Genomic DNA, 20273 nt, shown 5'->3' with positions numbered 1-20273 from the left:
CATTAAAAGCTACAAACCTGAGAAATTTTTCCTGATTTTTGAAAAACAGGGAAAAAATCCCCAAAAAGCCAAGAAACCTTATGAAAATAACACCATCAGATTCAATATATCAGAGAATACTATAGACATTTCAAGCTACTATTTGCAAAAGTGTGTAATTTTGTATTTTTTGCCAAAAGAAAGATCAAAGATGCATCTTCATTTGTTTTTTTCCAATAAATTATCATATCAAACCAATTGTTCTTGAAGTTTGGGGGAGGATGTATTCAAAGAAATTATAGAAATCAAACGTATTTAAAAAAAAAGTGTGGAATGATTTTTCTTTGTCAGAAGAAAGATCACAGATGCATGTTTATTTTTTTGTTTTTCCTATGGGTGGTCATATCAAATCAATGGTCCAATTCAAACAAAAATCAAAATTTCCAGGGTCCTTTTTAAGTGACAAAATAGATTAAAGGGTAGCTAACTCCTTCACACAGCCCTTTTTCCCTAAAAGATATCTGATCAAAATTTAAGATAACCATTTGATTCAGCATAGTTGATAGGTCGAATATCTAGGGCAAATGTTACACAATTTGCCCATTGTTTATATGTAGTAGGCCTATCTGTTATTGAGAAGTATATAAACATTTTGAGGGGTGAATTAACAGGAGAGAAGGGGGAATGTCTCATGGGAAGACTTTTCTGTTGGGATTAAATTTTCAAGGGATAATTTCCAAGATAAAATTCTGATGAAAGTTCATTAATTAAAAAATGGTCATAAAATAAAAAAAAGGACAAAACTATAAATTAAATAAATAAAAAAGTTATTTTCAACTGAAAGTAAGAAGCAAAATTAAACTTAAAACACACAGAAAATTGTTCTTAATATTAGGGTGGCACGCCTTATAAACTGTACCTTTTTATTCCAAACCTTACTTACCTCAATTTACTTTTCAGAGTAAAATAAGGTCCGCTGTTAGATCTGCTTGGCTCTGCTGTTGAGAGTGCAGTTACAACATTTTACACAAAATATAAAAAAAACAGGGTTGTGACTATTTTTACAGCCTAGTTACACGCCTTCCACCTAAGAGTGTGCTAGGATAGATGCAATTTAAACCCACTTGGTAATGGTGACCACAGATAGGTATGATCAAGGGCACCATTCTTCTGTATTGTAGAGTGTACACACCGGCACACCCTCAATTTTTAATATAGCATGCATGTTGGTTTGGTATGACCAACAGCATCAGCATCCCAGCCAAAATTTTTTGTTTTTAATCTCATATTAACAACTATGTATAATAAAAAGATGATGGTTAACTTTAGCTGTATCTTGAATGTTTGGCTTCCCATGTTGACTACCTGGAGTCACCGACTTTATTTTAATTTTGGTAAATATACTCTTTACAGGCCATTAAATTTTCAAATAATATATAATTATTTTCTTGGACGAGAGACAAACCTTTGAAAGTTTCAAACAGATCAAACAACTGGTTCAGAATATAGCATAGTACATTGATTAACTTTATTAGAATATTGGAGCACAATAAGGTCCACGGTTTTAGCTTTGGGTGAGATGGCAGTTATATCTTAATAAATATGTTTGTGACATTGTTTAAAGTCTACTTACAGGAATTCTCACTAACAGTGTCATATGATAGATTAAAAATAAAAAAAACTGGTAATGGTAACCATTGATAGTTATAATAACGGTGGCCATTATGCTGTAGTTTAGAGTAGACAACACTGTACAATGTAAATTTATTATAGAGTATCTATGTTAATTGTGTATGACACACAGAGTGTGTACTTACTAGAAGCACTGGTTTTGTGAGAGAGACAGAGATCTTAGCAACTGGCTGGTCATTTTTTCAAATCTGTTTTTTGTCAATAATTATAATAGCATAATTTCAATTTCAAATAAAATATTCAAAATCAATGCACAAGATTGTAAAAATATTTTAGACTGGATACCCATCCCTGATAATTTCTTGTTACTAACATAAACCCAGTAAAAGACTTCACAAATAATCTAAATTAGAATTTTACCCAAAATAGAAAAACAGTAATTAATAACGAATAGAAAAAAAGTAAAAATTAATATACCAACAGTATTTGGGGTAACTGAAAAGTTAATAAATTTTGCATCATCATGACCATTTAAAGTAAAAAGTATGAAAATAAAAATAAAAATTATTAGTCAAAAAATCTAACTGGTACTTAAATTATCAAAGATGTAATGTAATTTTAATTTTGTATAATTAAATATAAATTTATTTAATTTTATTATTTATCTACTATTTAATATATTGGACTGGTGGTCGTTTAAGAAAATGAAAATTTCAGGGATGGGTCTACAGGCTCAAGTATGTCCTGGGAAGATATTTTGAAGTATCCACCTCCACTCCTTCTCCCTCTAGAGGGTCCTAACATTTGATGAAAATTAAAAACATATGAGTTATATAAGTGACAACTTTCAAAATATATCTTATTATGTATTTAATTACAACAAAATAGTTTTCAGCTTCACAACTTTTATCAATCACAATTTATAATGTTTTAAATATATTAAAATAAATTTCATAAATTTTTTTAATAAAATATTTATATTATATGTATTAAAATTCTGCTCAAATAAATGAAAGTGAATTTTCAGATCTAACTAAAGATAAATTGAAAATTATAACTTAAAATTAATGTCAAATGTTTTTTTTTCAAAATTTAAATGTGTCTATACCTGTCATTTAGTCACATTTTATGGCCCGTGAGATTGAGAAGTATTTGAGGTAGTTACTTAAACACACCTTCCCGTGACAGACTTGAGACCGTAGACCCATCCCTGACAGTTTAATTTTCCTAACACAACTCCGTTACACGAGCTCCACCCGAAACTAAAGTATAATTGCACATAATTTTTTAATTTAAAAAAAAAAAACATTTAGATTTTTAGATTAAATAATATGAACACTCTTGACTAAACTTTAATTTAATTAATATAGTCCAATTATATTTAAGTATACAGAGAATAATTTGAAAAATTAATCTACAATTTAAACCTCATGAAGAAAATCTGCATAATAATATCTTTCAATATATTGTTCATAATTAATGTCAACAGTACTGTCTGAATATATTTAATAATACTCCATGAACGTAACTTTTTTCAATTTTAAATGTGATCTCCTATAAAGTCATCTCACGTATGATCGGATTTGTAAAGTCAACACCTACAAGACGTCACATGGTTGAAAGAAAAATAAATTTTTACTAAAATAACGCTTAAATCAATACATGTCTAATGTCAGATAAAGATCCTAAATACAGTCAGAGCGAGTGGCACTGTTGACGCAAGTATGTTTCAGGACTGCATGAAAATGATGTAAGGTTCCCAAGATGAGAGATAGCCTATCATCATCATTTTGCAGAACACAGGGAGATAGTCAAAGAACTAACTGGATGGGCTCACGCAGATGATGTTGTGAACTTATTTTAAAATCAGTGCATAGTTTTAAGTTCCTGTTATTCATTGTGTTCTTGAAAAATTTTATAGGGTCCGTCACTGATTTATAAAATCATCTCAGAATTTCATCATGATTCTCAAAAAATATATAGATAAAACTATCGCGTAAGCAATAGGTATCTTTTATTAAATAACCCACTACTGATCTTATAATAACACTGAGAAATAAGCTGAGATAAAACACGTAACTATTAATAAACTTCATTTGACTATTATTGTCATAGTCAATTATTGTTTCTTTTGAAAATTTTTCGAAAAAAATTTTCTTTAAACAAAATATTTATTACCGGGATCACGGGTCAAATGATTAGGAAATAAGTTACCAAAATAAGCTAAGTGAGACGATACCTTACGATAGGATAGATAGAATATTATAGACTCATAAATTACAAGATCTACTTTAACCTAATTTAAAATCGGGACTGACTTTGCTTGGACTCACGGTCGAACAAATGACCTAAGCCTACATCAAATATACCCGAAATTCTCAAAAATGAATAAGTTGAATTTTTTTTACACTTCAAATTAATATAAATAACAATTTACTATATAACAACGCCAACTGAGTACAACACATAGACTCACACTTTTATTTTATCCTAACTAATTTAAATTTTTGTTAAAAGAGTTTCTTTTCATTTAAAGAAGAAGTAAGTATATATTTTAACTATATAATAAAATAAGGATAACTTTTTTTAATTTACGATTTACATTATTGTGAACAAATATTAAAATAATTTAATGTCATAAATATAAACTTGATGTCTTTCACTTTAATACAATAGAAATTATATTACCTACACAACAAAGAGAGAAGATGCTTAGACTGTGTGGTAAGACAAAAATGAAAAAAACAAAGAAATAAAATACAGAACTTCACATTTGTTTGATTGTCCATTTCAACAAAATTGGAACCATTACCAATCATATGGAAATCAATTATAAACAAACACTCGTTGAAGAATTTGGTGCCAATAGTGTAGAACATGCGTAATTTGTTAAGTTCTCTTGAAACAAAGTGTCACCATGCCCATTCTTTCCTCCTCCAATAACTTGGATGTTTCAGGTTGATATCAATACTTATCAGGAAAAGAATTTTTATATACTGAATAGACGGTTTCTTTCAATTTACCGAGATTGTTTTCTAAGAGGGGCAGAGGAATCGCTGTAAATTTTATAAAAATTTCACAGTGGTTAAAAAAAAACAAGACAAAAAAACAGAAATTTTAGGGAATAAAAATTTTAAAAAACTTGATAATGACCGATGTTATACATTGAACCCAATAAAAAACATTTTTTTCTTTTTTAAAAATATTATAGAAAAAATTTTTAACGACTCAATATTGAAAATAAAAATAATTATTATTTAATAGACAATAATAACGAATTTTTTTTAAACTAATAAATTTTTGTGCTGACTATTAATTTAAATAACTAGAGCCAAATAAATAGTATATAATCAAAATATTTAAATTTTATGAGGAAGATTTACAAATCACAGTTGTGGTTGATTACTCTATAAAAAATAGACATCTAATTATAATTGACTTACTTTCATTCAATACACAAATATAAATACATTATATGTGCTATGTAATTAAATAGAGTCAAGAAAGATGACTCAGTCCAATATAGATTAAGAAAACTATAGCTATTGATGAAATACTTGATTTATTGATGAAATAAAATTATAAAACAATGATTGACAAAAAAGAATTTAATATTTGAAAACAGATTTTAATAGTCTGTTTAATCAAGACGAGGTATTTAAGAATTGAAACTCTGTTATAGATTTTAAATCAGATACCCAGAAATTTTGTAAATTAATAGTTTTAGGTCACAAAAAGCTGTCCCATTACATAAATTATATGTCCTTCACGAAAATAAATCATTTGTTATAATTAACTTTGCAATACGTAGATATATTTGTTTTTAAAACCTTCAGATTTAAATATTAAAGTTTATTTTATATGGATGTTTCTTTTTAAATTAAGTATTGATTTTTTATTAATATTAAATAACATTTTACTTAAATATTCGGGATGATTAGACATTATATAAGCGCGTCTGGATATATCATTATTCGGTACCTATACTTCGGACAAGCACACTCTATACCACAGCTCTATAAATAAGTTTAATATTATATATTTATGAAAAAAACATTTAATAAACTTTATATTTTTAAATTAATATACAAGGTTTTAGTTAATTGATAAATAACAGTGTATATTGATAGGGGGGAGGGGTGCGCCGCCAAATTTGTGAAATTTATGACGCGACAAATTTAAAGACACTGTTTATTTTTTCCTCTACTAAAACAAAAGTAAATCCCATCGATATACACGCATTATGATCAATGAAAATTAAACATATCTGTAAAAAGAATGGCCACTTAATATAGTCAAGAAACACCTTGTATGCTCGTTTCTTTTTTTATAAACAAATACTTTTCGTGATCTAACATAAATAACATATATTACCTGTGTAGTCTTAGTTTAAAAAGTTATTTAAAACGCTCTTACAGGGCACCGAGTGCAATATTAACAGTTAGTACAACAAACGGGTATTCAGCTATTCCTGAAGTTTACATCCTTTTATCTTAAACAAAGTTTTCTTAAATACTTTTATATTAACTAGGAATGTAAATCGTTGAAATGTATATCTATCACATAAGTTACTTTTATGCTTCGTTATCACACGAGTAGAAGCCAGTTGACTTTTTAAATGGAGTGACGAGGGGGAGTGCACCGGACCTCCCGACCAGCAAGGCACAGACCCGACTCGGAAATGCGTAAAAATCATGTCTTTTCATTTCTGCACGAATCTCACTATGCTGTTGTCTGATTTATGTTTCTTTCATCATGAATAAACGGGACCTATTGTCCTCTTACACTGGCGTCGTTTTTATAAAAACTTATAGTAAAGCTATATATTAGTTTCCAAAGAAACATATAAGTTAAAACAAATAGTAATATCTTTAAGCCGTGATACAAGTGTTATTTTTTTTTTAATGACGATTAATATTATTGAAAGTTGTTATCGATGGACAATTAAAGATGAAATACAAATAATTTTAATTCACACCTAAACCGATTAGTAAAAGTTTTCAGAAATATAGTCTTTATTTAGAAAATCAAAGGCGGGTAGGTTTTCATCAGATAGCCGGTGAATGTCTTGTCCCTGAGACATGATATTGAACCTATCTTTGTAATGAGATATTATACATTATAGATTTTAACATTTTATACTAAAACATTATTACTAGTCGTATCTGATTCGGTGTAACTCAAGTTACTGATCCATTTATTTTTGATTATAATCTCATATACTTATACTAAAAATTACAGAGAACTGATTGAAAGATAGAAACATAAATGAGTAATGTCACAATTGTACTCATTGAAAAACACTAAATGAGAAGCTGTACTTGCTTTCTAACATTGTGCAGCTAAAAAGTCACGTCGACACAGAGACTCGAGAGGACCAGCGAGTTCATGTAAACACAGGTTGGTGATAAAATTGGATAGTGCATGAGGCTCTGAAGCTTCGTTAACATCCAATTTACAGATCCTTCTAACAACCTTTCTACGGGTTATGTTTACTCCTCTGATTTGTGTGTCTGTTACTTGTTGATACTTAACGGAGAGACTCCTGCATTCCAATTTTATAGAACTTTTCAAATTTTTGTTCAAGAAAATCAACTGTTACTGGCCAGACGGCATCATCATCTGTTCAACCAGAAGTAATCTACGGGAGTACGTTTAATAGGAGAGTAAGGCTTCGTTCTAAATCTTCTACACTTTCTGTGACGGGGCCCGGTTAGTTGGAATTCAAACGTGAGTGTGTAATTAGTTCGAGCTTGTAAGGGTGATTTAACGGAGTCATTATGAGCTCAAATTGAAAAAAATCATTTTAATATTTATATTATAGTTTTTGGTTATTTTTTAACTAATACTAGAATACATTTTTTTCATATATATATATATTTTTTTGATTTAATGATAATATACCATGTATATCATAAAACAAATACTTGATTATAAATAACATCCAAGAACTAAAAACACGGAGAAGGCCTCATGAAATAATAAGGGTTCTTGGGCATGTATTCAGGTGAGTTCATCAGCTCTGTTTTTAGTGAGTAAAAATTATGATTAATTCATTCTGTCTACTGTCTTTATATTTTTTCTGTGTAATTAGTGTAGATGATTAAATTTTAGTATTATTTTATATTTAATTTGATTTTTATATTTCTAAAAAAAAACAAAAAAATAGAAAAAATGAAAAAAAATATATAATAAAAGGTTATTCTCAAATTAATTTTTTAATTAAAAAATATCACACATAACATCCTATATATTAGTAGTACTATGCTATTTAAGGTACTATGCTAATTCAAAAATATAGATACTCATCACTCCTGGTTTATTTGTTTTTATACAAAAAACAATATATGTTTTTGAAATGTGCCCTTAGTTAATTCTATTTTCAAATTTATTTAAAAAATAGCGGCTCTGAAGTAATACAAAGTTATGGATGTATCATCTTTAACCCTTACATGGACAGAACAGTTTTTGGAAACAAGCCTATGTATACAGGTCATCAACATTTCTCCTCTTCAAGGTCTAGTAAACAAATTTTGTGTCAAAACTGATATTTTCAGTTAAATTTAGTAAGCTTGGTGCACAGGACCGTTGTGACTTGAACATATAAAGCTTGTGGAAAAGGAGCATGAAGTTTTTGTTGTTGGGACGGAGAGGGAAAATAATCTTTGGATTTCATCAGCCACACTTTTTTCAACTATATGATCCAATGAAAGATATGACTTATTTGCTGCTAATTCTTTACGATCTATGCTCATTAATACTAAATCATTTAGTCACTTCTGGCCCATAGTCGATGTGAGGCACGTTAATTTTACTAAATGACCCCTGATCACTCCAGAGTTCGCGGAGACTCTTCCCTGTCACTATTAAACAATATTTTCTACCTCATCTTGTGGTTTCCCTTAGGAAATGTGTCGGTACGTACTATTTTTTTCTTATCTTGTGAGTTCGTGGGACAACTAACATGGGTCTAAATCTACGGAATATTTTTTGATAAGTTTTATGCAATTCAGTTTAAAATAATTAACGTTAACGTTCTTGACATAGTGAAAAAATTTTTCTTTGTTAATCAGAAACACAGGATTTGTGCTAAAATCTTAAAGTCTTTTGAACGGTCATTGATTTCTACAGTAATTCCATCATGACTGCAACCTATAGCTCTTTTAAGCCGGTCTATTGGATTGAGTCCTTTTGAACGAAGTGATCTAATGTCAGTACACACATAACACTGAGTGCATGTTTTTGAGAATGTCAGTAAGTCACTCATATTTTCATCTCCATTTTTGCTAACATAATTGATCGCGATATTAACTTCTAGTGATTACATATGAAAATTTAAAATTTCTGACTATAGTATATTTTTTAGATCCAATGATGACAAAAAATGCTTCTGTACAAAATTGTAGGAGCATACGAAAATTGAAGTTGTATATTCGTATTAGTAATCATAAGTTTTAATGTAAGGACTTGATTAGTTAAGAATTGATTGAATAAGTTTTATCAAATTTAGACGTTGATTTTGTATTACTTTGATGTCAGAAGTTGTTAATACAAAAAGATATTTTCATTATTGTACACCTTTAGATTTTTTAAGTCAATAAATATTTGTTATTTTAAATACAAATATACTAATGACTAAGCTTCATGAAAACTAATATATCGATAGTTATTCACCAAAGGTGATTGGTTGTAGGAGTCTTTCAGCGTTAATTATTATTAATTGCTACTGTTTTAGTTAGTCGTAATGTCACAAACTAAAGGTAATTATTTATATTTGGCTGAAGCTCAGTATACAGATAATAGTCAAATGGTTCGTGCATCAGTCAGCAGATTGGGATTCCAGCTGATGTGACTAATGATAATTCTAAGCTCTAAGATATGAAATAAAGTTGCGGGGTAATTAAACCTTTGGATAATTTTACCCCCTTCTTTCCTCCAAAGTTTGAACCACTATATACCTAGCAGTGGATCAGTTGACCTCTTGGAATAGCAATGGTTAATTACGGTTCGGTCTGAAAGACTTAGAAGAATGCAACCTTTTTAAATTTTTATCCCATTTAGGAACCAAAGAAATTAGGGCTGGGCACACGCAGCTCATTTCGGGAACTTATTTTAAAATCAGCGCAGATTTTAAAGGACCTCGGGCGTCGAGGTGAGCGTGAAAAATTTTTTAGAGTTCGGTACAGAGTTATAAAATCAGAGCGGATTATCATCATTATACACACAAATATAGATACAAAAAAAAAGTCAGCCATAGGTATCTGTGGTGAAAGAACCCACTACTGAAACAATACACCCCGCGCAGACATGATTTGCCCTAAAGTCGTGTGTAAATTTATATTTTATCAACAAGTGTGATTTATTCACTTAATGTTGGTCGTGTGTCATTGTTGAGCCTTAAGCTGGCTTTTGACGGAGAATATTTGACAAAATGATGCACATAGGCCAACAGGTCAAAAGAGGAGATTCACTTTTTATGTTTAACGGTTGTTTTATAATGAATTTATCAATTAATTTTCTGCGTAATTTCAACTGATAATGGTTATGTGGCCCGAAGAAGTCCCGTAAGCGACCCGAGTACCTTGAGATAATTGAAGACCTTGTACAGCGGCGTGCTGACCGCCGGGTCCGACTGAAATACCCACAGACGACCAGGTACAAAATCAGAGTACACCACCGAAACCCAACCCGCGAAAGAGTGTGATTGGTATGGGGTTTTTATATACGAGGTTCTTTTTATGTGTTATTTGTCCCCGGTGTTAGACCCCCCCCCCCCCGAGGTAGTGTGGCCATCGTTGGAAGGGCGGCCACACGGAGTGAGTCGCTTCAGGGTTACCACCCTTCTTGTTCTGGAAGAAAAATTCTCTGGGGAGACACTCTGTAGAGAGTTCTCGACGAGACCTCACCCGCGACGGGATGGAGAAACGGATGACGGGAGGGAGTAGAAGGAGGGGGGACGGTCTGGCAGTAGGTTCGGCCTCAACAGACAAAAACCTGCCCAGGAAACTACTTCTAAACGGAGAGTTCGTAAGGAGAGACCACAGGAAAGGAAGTTTTGAATTTGTCAGGAGCTATTCCGACGCTGTGAGGACTGCTTAGACGCAGTCTTAAGCGTGACTGGGATTGAAGGGGAGGAGAAAACACTCACTTCTAGCGAGAAGGATGCGCGTCATGCTGAGTATAAGGCCCAGTTTGAATCAGAGCTCCTCAGGGATGAGGACGGATTCTTGACAGTTCCAAGGTCTCCTGAGTTAGTGAGTAGAATCCTCAACTCCTACTATGACAAATCAGCACATGGGCCTGATTTAATCAAGTATCCAGTCCTGACAAAGGTCCTCCTTACTATGAAATTTACCCACAAGTGTATTTATTGTTTTCAATGTATTTTTCATAGTACCTTTATTTTAATGAAAATCATTTTTGAAATAAATTTTCTGATAAGACAGTTTTACTGAATTTAAAATATTCGGAAATATTTTCAATTCTGTGAAATTATATTTTGAATGTTCCTTTAAATAATTCACATAAAGTTTGTTTGTCTGATGTATATAAACTAACATAGCTTTTGGTATTACTGGTTTCTTAGAAAAATTTCTATTAGGGTTTATTCTTCGCCAGGGACATGTTTCATTCATTATACTCGTCACTATCTCACTGAATAGTTCATATGAAGTATTTGGACACTTGTCCTTTATTACACTCTAGAAATTTTTTTCAGCCATCATATTTGCAAAACTCTTTAGTTTTTTATTATTCATTTCACTGTAAAACGAAGCCCTTCCATTTCGTTTATTATAATTTGACTGAGTCATCTTTATTTCACTTATTTAAAGGTGATCCGAGATGTCGGACCCAAACACCTCTGCTTGGGATCTTTCAATCACTAAACCAGGAACGAAAAAATTATCAATGAAAGATACCGAGAGATGCGAAATCCGAGTTGGAATATTCACATAAAATTTCTATCAGATGCGTTTCGGGAAATTGCACCGTGGGAGTGTGTGTGGGTGTGGGGGGGGGGGGTATTGGTAGGAGACTAAATGGTCCTCTTAAAAAAACGCTATATACAGAAGGAGGTACACTACGATCCGACCTCTTGTAATTGTATGTTTACACAATGTATCTGACACCCGTCTATCCCTCGGGGGCTTCACTTCCCCCACGGGCCGTGAGGGAGCTATGGGGAGGGGGAGGGGTATCATCAAAGATATAATTTCTGTATCATTCCACTACAGTGAACTAAATGGTTATCTCAAAAATTATGATTAAATGTGTTAGAGGATATGATTGGTGTACAGGGGGGGGGGGAAGGGGGCTGTGGGACCTCCTATCAAATTTAATTGTTTATAACGCCAGTAGAACTTCTGATTACCAATCAAATGAGCTCCCTCTGAGGTTTAAATGACCACCCTTTCTGTAAGAAAAAAACCTTATATCCCCCAGGACATAACTTAAAACCTTTGCTCTGAGGGATGTGTGTGTGTGTGTGTGTGGGGGGGGTTGTCATTCTCAATTTACAACTTTCTGGACCATTAAATGAAGCTAACCCCACTACTATAGGACACCGTCGCGTGTTTATCTTATAAATATTTGAATCATCTGCTCACACCAGAGTTTGAAAATATTTTTAATTTTAAGATAGAACTTGATGATAATAATTCAAGAAAAGCTAAGAACTTAACTCAAGAGTGTAGGATTAACGCTCGGGCCTCCGTTGTGATTCGCTCTTATGGTCACATGTTTGAACTATATTGAACAAGCGAGTGAAAAAAGCTCATAGTCTTCCGGCTTTCAAGTCACAGGCAAATATGTGTATTTTATATCTTTAGTATAGTTTGTGTCAAGAACTCTCAAGTCTTTTTTTTAATTATATTTAATGTCTGTCCCCGAGTTTCTTTGCTGTTATTTTTTTTCTATCTACTTCGTGTATTTTCACCTGTCTCTCTTTTTTTCCTTTATTCATTCATCAGACGAGTTTCGTGCGTGTTTAGTAGAAAGTTATTAATGTTATTTGAATGATCTGAGAGTGATCAAATCTCTGTCCCTGTCAAGCTTATTGCATTTCTTGGAAGTCGAAGACCAGTAGTGTTTGTTTTCTTTTCTAATAAATTTATCTATAATGTATCTAATATTGGTGCAAAGAGTGATTATTTGAAGAGTGTGTTGTTGACGAGGAGACTGATTAGCTATGTTTGTCTCAGGTGTATTGGTACTGTGGTTTGTCTTTATTTATAGTATTAAATACTATTTAACAGTAAATTAAATTAAATTTGTTATAAAAAAAAAGAAAAAATTGAAATTAAAATATAGAAATTGGAAAAAAAAATCCTTGCAATATTTTAAGCAGGGGTTTGTTTTGCTACAATCAAAGTTGGTAACCATATGCAGTAGCTAACATTAGTTATAACTTTTTTTATTCATCGTTCTCACGGTTTGAGGTTGGAGCTCATTGATGTGTATAGACTTTCATGCTTGTGATGTTTTATCTTTTCTATTTCTATGGGCCCATGCTAGGCCCAATTGACCGTCCGACCTGAATTTCCATGGACTGGAAATCATCGTCACTTGTTTGTAGTGTAAATCCTCGCACCTTGTTTTTACTTTTTCTCTCGTTTTTATACTAAATTAAAAAACTTGTTCATATTGTATATCTTACAGGATTAGATTGATAACAAAAAAAAGCGTCCTCAGCTTGCTCGAGTCAGCCATCTCACCTAGAGCCTGAAATAGAAATCCGGTTAATCATTACATTGTCATCTTTTTCAAATATAAACACTCAGAGTACATTTTGGCTTAGGTTCCAACTTAAGGTTTGCATCTCATTATAAAGGACTGTTTTTCAACCAATCCTGATGTTCATTCTTCATCCAAATCTTCAAAGAACATACTTATAAATCCTTTCCAGTCTTTACTGTTGGGCATACCGTCTCTCGTCCAGAGCGCTGTAATACATTTTCAATATAAATAGAAAAGATTAACAATCACAGCACTGAAATTATGTCCACATAACTGCGAAAAAACCAAAACCCGGGATAACAGTTAAGAAAAAAAAGTTATAAATACTTGTATATAAATCAGTTTTTTAAAAACCAATTATTAATATTTGTACCGTATTTTTTTTTTTCAAAAAGATATCGGTTAATTTCAATTTTTCTTTTTTTTTAGAAAGAATTTAATTTAATTTAATTTTCCTTATAATTTAACAGTATTGATCAAAAATAACAACAGCACCAAGCCACCTGAGGCCAACACAGCTACGGGTAACTTAACTACGGGTAATAGCTACGGGGGGTAACTTTTCCCGCTGTAATTCAAACACAGGCCGATGATACTTTTCTGATACAAATGCACTAACAGGTTGTGTGAAAAATCTCCCAGAGCTTTTTTTTCTCTATGCAACGTCCCATCAATGTTCAAGGAATGTAAGCGACGTAAGTACAGGTCTTTTTTGGGTTATAGTTGTCAAGCCACAAGGGTCACGACAATCGTGGTCTTTGCCTTTTTACAAGGATAAACCGACAATAATAACTAGTTCCTAGTAATAAAGCTAATGTAATACGGACCCAGTTTGAGAAAATACGGCTGATTCTAGCTAAAAAAGGATAGATCTGCACAACCCTTCAGATACAATATTTACAAGCTAATAAAAGATTATTAAAACATATCTAATAGTGTGTCCCCTCTGCTTTTATATGCTAATTGCAGGACCTTGAAAACTAAAACAAATAAATTTTCAGGAGTTGTATCATGGGGCCAAGGTTGTGGCTGAGCTGATTTTCAAGGAGTCTATACTGGTGTTGGGAGATACTTATCCTGGATAGCTGAGAATACGCGAGACGCTTACTGATGCCGTAGGCTTGAAATAAGGGCGTTTTCAGATATTTGGACCAGATAGTGATACCAAATTAAGAGTCGCTAATAGTGACACAACATCACCTTCAATCCAATGCCTGTAATGTGAGTCAGTTTCAACGATGGTTGCCAAATCGAATGCTAGAAGCCTCAAAACATGAATTTGAAAATAGTAATTTTTAAATCGACTGTTTTTTTTTAAAATAATATAAATATTTCAGTTTAATATATGCTATTTTTACTTTTATGGAATTACGTCTTGAAAAAGTGTAAAAAAAAACAAATAAAAAAGAATTCACTAATCGTTTTCAATTAGTTTCAAAATTAAGCTCTTGAAGTTTAATTAATAAAATTGCACTATTGCAACAATCATCCTATAAACATGCTAGAAAAACAAAAAACGCCCACCCATAGGAATTGTGCACAACTACCCGCCCCCCGTGAAGTCGTCCCCCCCCCGTCCTCCGTACGTAGTCCCCGCGGGCGGGGGGGGGGGTCCCAAGGCCCTCCCCCAGCAAACTTCTCTTAATGTTTGGACATTATAAAAAAAAAAATTTTGCAAGGCAAAGTGACAGCTCCAAATCCAGAAGTCCTATGTTCACAAAAGTGCAGCGTCCTAAGCACAGCTTTAAACGTCAACTTTAAAGTAAATGCAGGAAAGCGACAAATTACAGCATGTATGCTCCAAGTCTATATTAAAATGCAAATTGAAATACTATTTATATGTTTGTCAACTATTTTAGACTATTTTAATTTTTCTTTGAGGATGAGTATGCGAGTGCAAACTGTCATATTTTGATGGTAAAATATAAACAACCATTGATTAATTAACATAATTAAGAATATCTAAGAAACTACAGAAAAAGAAACTTGTAAAAATTAGTTAAAATTGATTTAGTTCTCATAAGTAAATGTTAAAAGGGACTATGCATAATATTCTGTAGCATTTTTGTGGTTGGGCTCAGCTCTAGCCCTATCCATAGTTTGATATGAAATTCAAAACGATAGGAGAAGGCATCTAGTTTTCGACAGATTGTTCGTATTTACTTTTTGAGGTTTTTCTCAATTCGAGCCTTCCCAATAGTGTAGACAAAATATACTTCTACATTGAATACTCAATTTGTTTGATCCCGATCAAATTAATGAGTGTGAATGTAATTGTAAATATTTAATCATGTCGCGTATAAAAAATTGATTATAAAATTTTTAGAAGGTTGTGAAGATAACTCGGGTCAAGAATTATCTTTAAAAAAATTAATTAAAAGGAATAAATATGACTTTAAATAAAAAAATATATGTGTTGACATTTTAATAAACAAAATTAAGTTGTCACTCCGCTTTAACCTTTATTAATATTATTTATATAATGATTAGTTATTATTTTTTGTTTTTTTTAACAATAAAGTTCATTTTTATTTTCAATCATGGGAAAAAAAATGAACTTTTATTCGTCAAGTGTGTGCGACGAAAAAAGAAATAGAGATACTACAATTTGTTTTTTGATAGTGTAATTAGAATATAGTATAGCAATGTAATAACAGTTTCAGCATCAACTTGATCATTCGATTATAAAACTCTTTTACCTACTTTAAATGATAAAATCGCCACAATACCAAATTATTTATGATACATTATCGATAACAGTATTAAACTTTATACTATACACTGGAGGTGAGTGGAGGATGTACCTACCAAAAAAGTAACCACAGCTGGAGTATTTAATGAAGGACCCTCTTATATAATACATTAAAGATTTCTTGTTCCGAAATACTAGAAAAAATATGTTTTTTTATAATTAAATAACAAACAGAAAAAGAATCAAGATATTTTTTGTCAAAAAAAAGTTAATTATAATAATGAAAATATCTAATAAACATTTATTATATTAAAATTTTAATATTGTTTAATTATTTTTAAGAACTAACATAAAAATATAATTACAGGATGTTATATTTAATTTAATATTAAAAAAAAATAGATTTCAAATTTGGGATAAATCAATCTATTCAGACAGTTAAAACAAAAAAACAGGAACAAACGTCCATATATTTTGATAAAAAAAACATCACCCTTCATCAGTAGCGACCTAATAAAAATAATATCTTAAAGGCGGTTAGTGTATTAATGCGGATTATGAGGGTCACTAGATATTTTATAGAAATATCTGGAATTGTGTAAAAATTGTTTTTTTCACATTACAAAAAAATTTATCTATAACACTTTTGAAGTTTATTTGTTCGTAATATAAATTCACATTGGTATAATAAAAGTACAACAATTTTAATCCAATATTTCAAAAATATAGATTAAAAAATACCGTGCTTAAAAATTTAACTATTATTGTAAATTAATTTTTTTTAGATTTAGGTGATTATATCAAACAACTCATTTTTATAATGCAGCAATAATATATAAATTAAAATAATCTTTTTACAAATTCTATATAAAATATAGCATAAGTAAAGAAAACACTTAAACTGGATAATAATACATATACTCGACTGAAATAATGAATACGGACCAAGCGATGAATAATGATCGAAATAGACCCTGTAAATCACAATTATAGATAACAACAGTGTTGACTACATATCTAGAAATATCCTACCCTCTACATTTTCTATACATCAATGAATAAATATTCTCGCCTTGTCATCAATAACCTGAAGACAGATCAGCAGTGTTTCCACTTCTCCCGATTTTTCATGAGGTATACCGAGTTTGTAATCAATCTCCCGACAAAAAAAGAAGATACCGAATCTCCCGAAAATCTCCAAAAAACTTACGCCCCGGACCAGGTTACTTTTGGTCAGTCTTTTCTATTTTTTTTACCTGTCCGTTGCCTGTGGTTTTTTATGTTCAATTCATAACGTCCCATGTAATTGGGGTACTGCGACTTGAATTTATTGGCTTAGGTATGAACAGTGCCCATTATCTATTCCATAGTGATTGCATTGGTTTTCTGTTTTTGATCAATTAAACACAATCATGGTTTGCAATTAACTAATTTTTTTCAATTCATAAACTAATCAATGTTGTTGGCTTGCACCAAGAAAATGTGAACTAGCACTATGTGGGTTCAGCTGATTTATTAGTTTCGAAAGGATCAACACTTACTACAAATTTAAAGAAATATGACAAAAATTAGAATTTGTCAGCAGGTGCTCAGTAGAACAGAAGGGGTTTGCTTCAAATGATCCAACGCAAGAAACAGAGACGATATTTGCTGCATTTTGAAAAAAATTTATGATTTTTTTTGTTTGACAATTTAGTCATATTCATGAAAAAATATGCCACATGAGAACTTTACTGATAAAGAAAGACTGTGTAAGCAGAAAGTGACAAATATTGTCCGCTAAGGCCTGTCGGTATATTGCGAAAGATACAATTGCGAGGAAAGGCTAAAAACGAGTACAAAAAGTTAAAAAGTGCGACTGATAAAGAATGGCGAAAACATTCTGATAGTGCCAATAATGATAAAACAGGGACTCTGACAGCCGTGGACTACTCGAAATCGGCTTTGAGTGCACGAGACCACCATGGAAACCAAACTTGGCAAAGTTTGTAAAATATCTGTTTTCCTTGCCATTTTCGTAAGTAACTTCAGAAAGACTATTAAGCTTACACAAGAAGTAAATACAGGCAGAGGGACTCATTTGTTAACAGTAACATTGACATCCACAAATTAGACGAAACTTGAAATTAAACGAGACGGAGTTACAGCAGACACACTAACGATTGACCAGCCCCTCAGAAAGAGGTTAAAAGGGAGTTAGTATCGTATCTTAGAATATCTGAGTTACCAGCACAGCTATAAAAGCTATGCTATAGACACATATTATGAATTTAATGTGGTATATGTATCTGAAGGTTTTGCAATTTCTTATATTTTTTTCAGTTATATCAATACTAATGAGCTACGACTTTGCGTTTTCACTTTATCATTTGTGAATACCTCTGGGGATGGTGGTAAAAAAATTATCCACGTAACTCAGAATCAATGGTCAAAGACCTAGTGTCCGTTATTCGTCAGGATTTTCTGTCACAGTCCTGAACTTAGTGGGTCGTCGTGTGCAATCATAAATGGCCAGAAAAAGTAAGGGTCTATGAAGAAAAATGTCTTAATTTAACAGTTTTAGAGAATGAATAAAATATAACTGCACTTAGTTTTAAAATTATATATATTTCAAGCTTGTAGCTGCTTCATTTTGTAATGTTTGACAACGTTGATTGCTGAATTTTCTTTCCGGAAGTGCAGCTGGCTCAAGTACATCTGCACTCAAAATTAGGAATGTGGTAATTTATACTCATATTGCTCGAACACCTCCAAAAACTCAAGACACAATACAAAAACTGGAAAGTCTACCAAATCCTGAGATCCTTCTCCCGAATCCTGAGAGCCATCTCCCGATTTTCTCCCGAAAATTGTCAAGATTCTACAGATTGTTTCAAATGATAAGTGGAAACACTGCAGATCGGGCACTTTGGTAAGGAAGAAGCACAGCTGGAACTGAAAAAAGAACAACTGTTGACACTGCACCTTAAAAACAAAGAGTAAAACAACCAGTAACCAGTAATTCTTTCTAGAAAGAAAGAAAACTTTAAGAATACCTAGTTTAAGACGATAAGTCGAAAAAAAGAGATTAAAAAATAGCGCGCTTATAGATTTAAATTTTCTGGGCCATTAATTTTTATGAGATTCAGTTACTTAGATCAAACCACTAATTTTTATAATCTATCAATTATATCTAAATTAAAAGAATCTTTTTACAAATTCTATAAAACATACAGGAGAAGTAAAGAAAACACTGAAAATTTACAGTAATATATAACTACTCGACTGTAATTATTAAAAATGCGGACCAATCAATGAATAATCATTGAAATAGACCTAAATCGCACTTATTTAGAAGCAAATTGGGGAACGCATATTGTGAAATAACCTACCGGATACATTTTATTTGCATCAAGGAAGAAATATTCTCTGCTTGTCATCAATAACCTCAAGACAGACCGCGCATGTTAGTAAGGAAGAAGCACACCTGGAACAACATGCCGCATGGCGGCATGGAGAAAACAAAAATTTAACCTGCTTGTCAAGACAAAATTTACAAGAAAACATTTCTTCAACAACTTTTTCAACTTCTGCGTCAAATACATTTTTAAGTTTCTCTCCATTCTTTTTATAATAATGCATAAACCTAAATTTTCATTATTTAGAAACCTTTTCTCCAATAGCTAAATGAGCTTCTGCTTAAGCTTCTATTTGAAGTTTTTTTCCATGATTTACATAAGACTTGATAAATGTAGATTCTTCTTCACGACTGAAAAAAGTACAACTGTTGACACTGCACCTTAAAAACAAATAGTAAAACAACCGATAATTAACCTAAGACAATGTTTAAACCAAGGAATTGCTTAAACCTTAAGAATATTTCGGACAAAATTCAACAAAAATACCAAATAAAATATTTTCTTTTTAATGTAAATTTCTTTTTAATGGAAGCTGTGTCACTCCTAGCCAGCACCTTTAAGGTGCTGGCTAGTTCAAGTTCAGTCTCTAGCCTGCAAGTAAGTTGATTCTCTTTTTATGCAATTCTTATTTTGGGTAATTTTTTTGTAGTTCATTTTATTGACTGACAAATAAAGTAAACATACTACTTGATAGGCTACCTTTTTTATGCTCTTTCCAAATATAGGCTATTTACCAAATCATATTATTGAGTAACAACTAAAGTGAATATATCATTTGATGCCTTTTTGGTAAAATTCTACTTTAGCTACTTTTGGCTATCTTGGGAAGGAGTTAG

General features: G+C 31.6%; 1 protein-coding gene across 2 annotated transcripts in view; it reads left to right on the top strand.

Moving 5' to 3' along the window:
• Nucleotides 1-19694: 19694 nt before the first annotated feature.
• The window catches only part of LOC148944686 (uncharacterized), a 43306-nt gene continuing 42727 nt past the window's right edge, over nucleotides 19695-20273 (top strand). Inside the window, exon 1 of one of the 2 annotated variants that reach the window (XM_089100276.1) lies at nucleotides 19695-20034. Coding sequence is in view for 1 of the 2 variants with exons in the window: in XM_089100277.1 (XP_088956403.1) it covers nucleotides 19861-20034 (174 nt within the window). In the remaining variant the exon portion in view is untranslated. The remainder of the gene's footprint in view (nucleotides 20035-20273) is intronic. The other variant, XM_089100277.1, reaches the window with a different exon arrangement.

Source organism: Artemia sp. Qi Xiang Cuo, chromosome 14, assembly GCF_049724085.1.
Source record: "Artemia sp. Qi Xiang Cuo chromosome 14, ASM4972408v1, whole genome shotgun sequence".
Taxonomy (NCBI): Eukaryota; Metazoa; Arthropoda; class Branchiopoda; order Anostraca; family Artemiidae; genus Artemia; species Artemia sp. Qi Xiang Cuo.
Note: the sequence above shows the minus strand (reverse complement) of the source record. Positions and strands in the feature narration are given on the sequence as shown.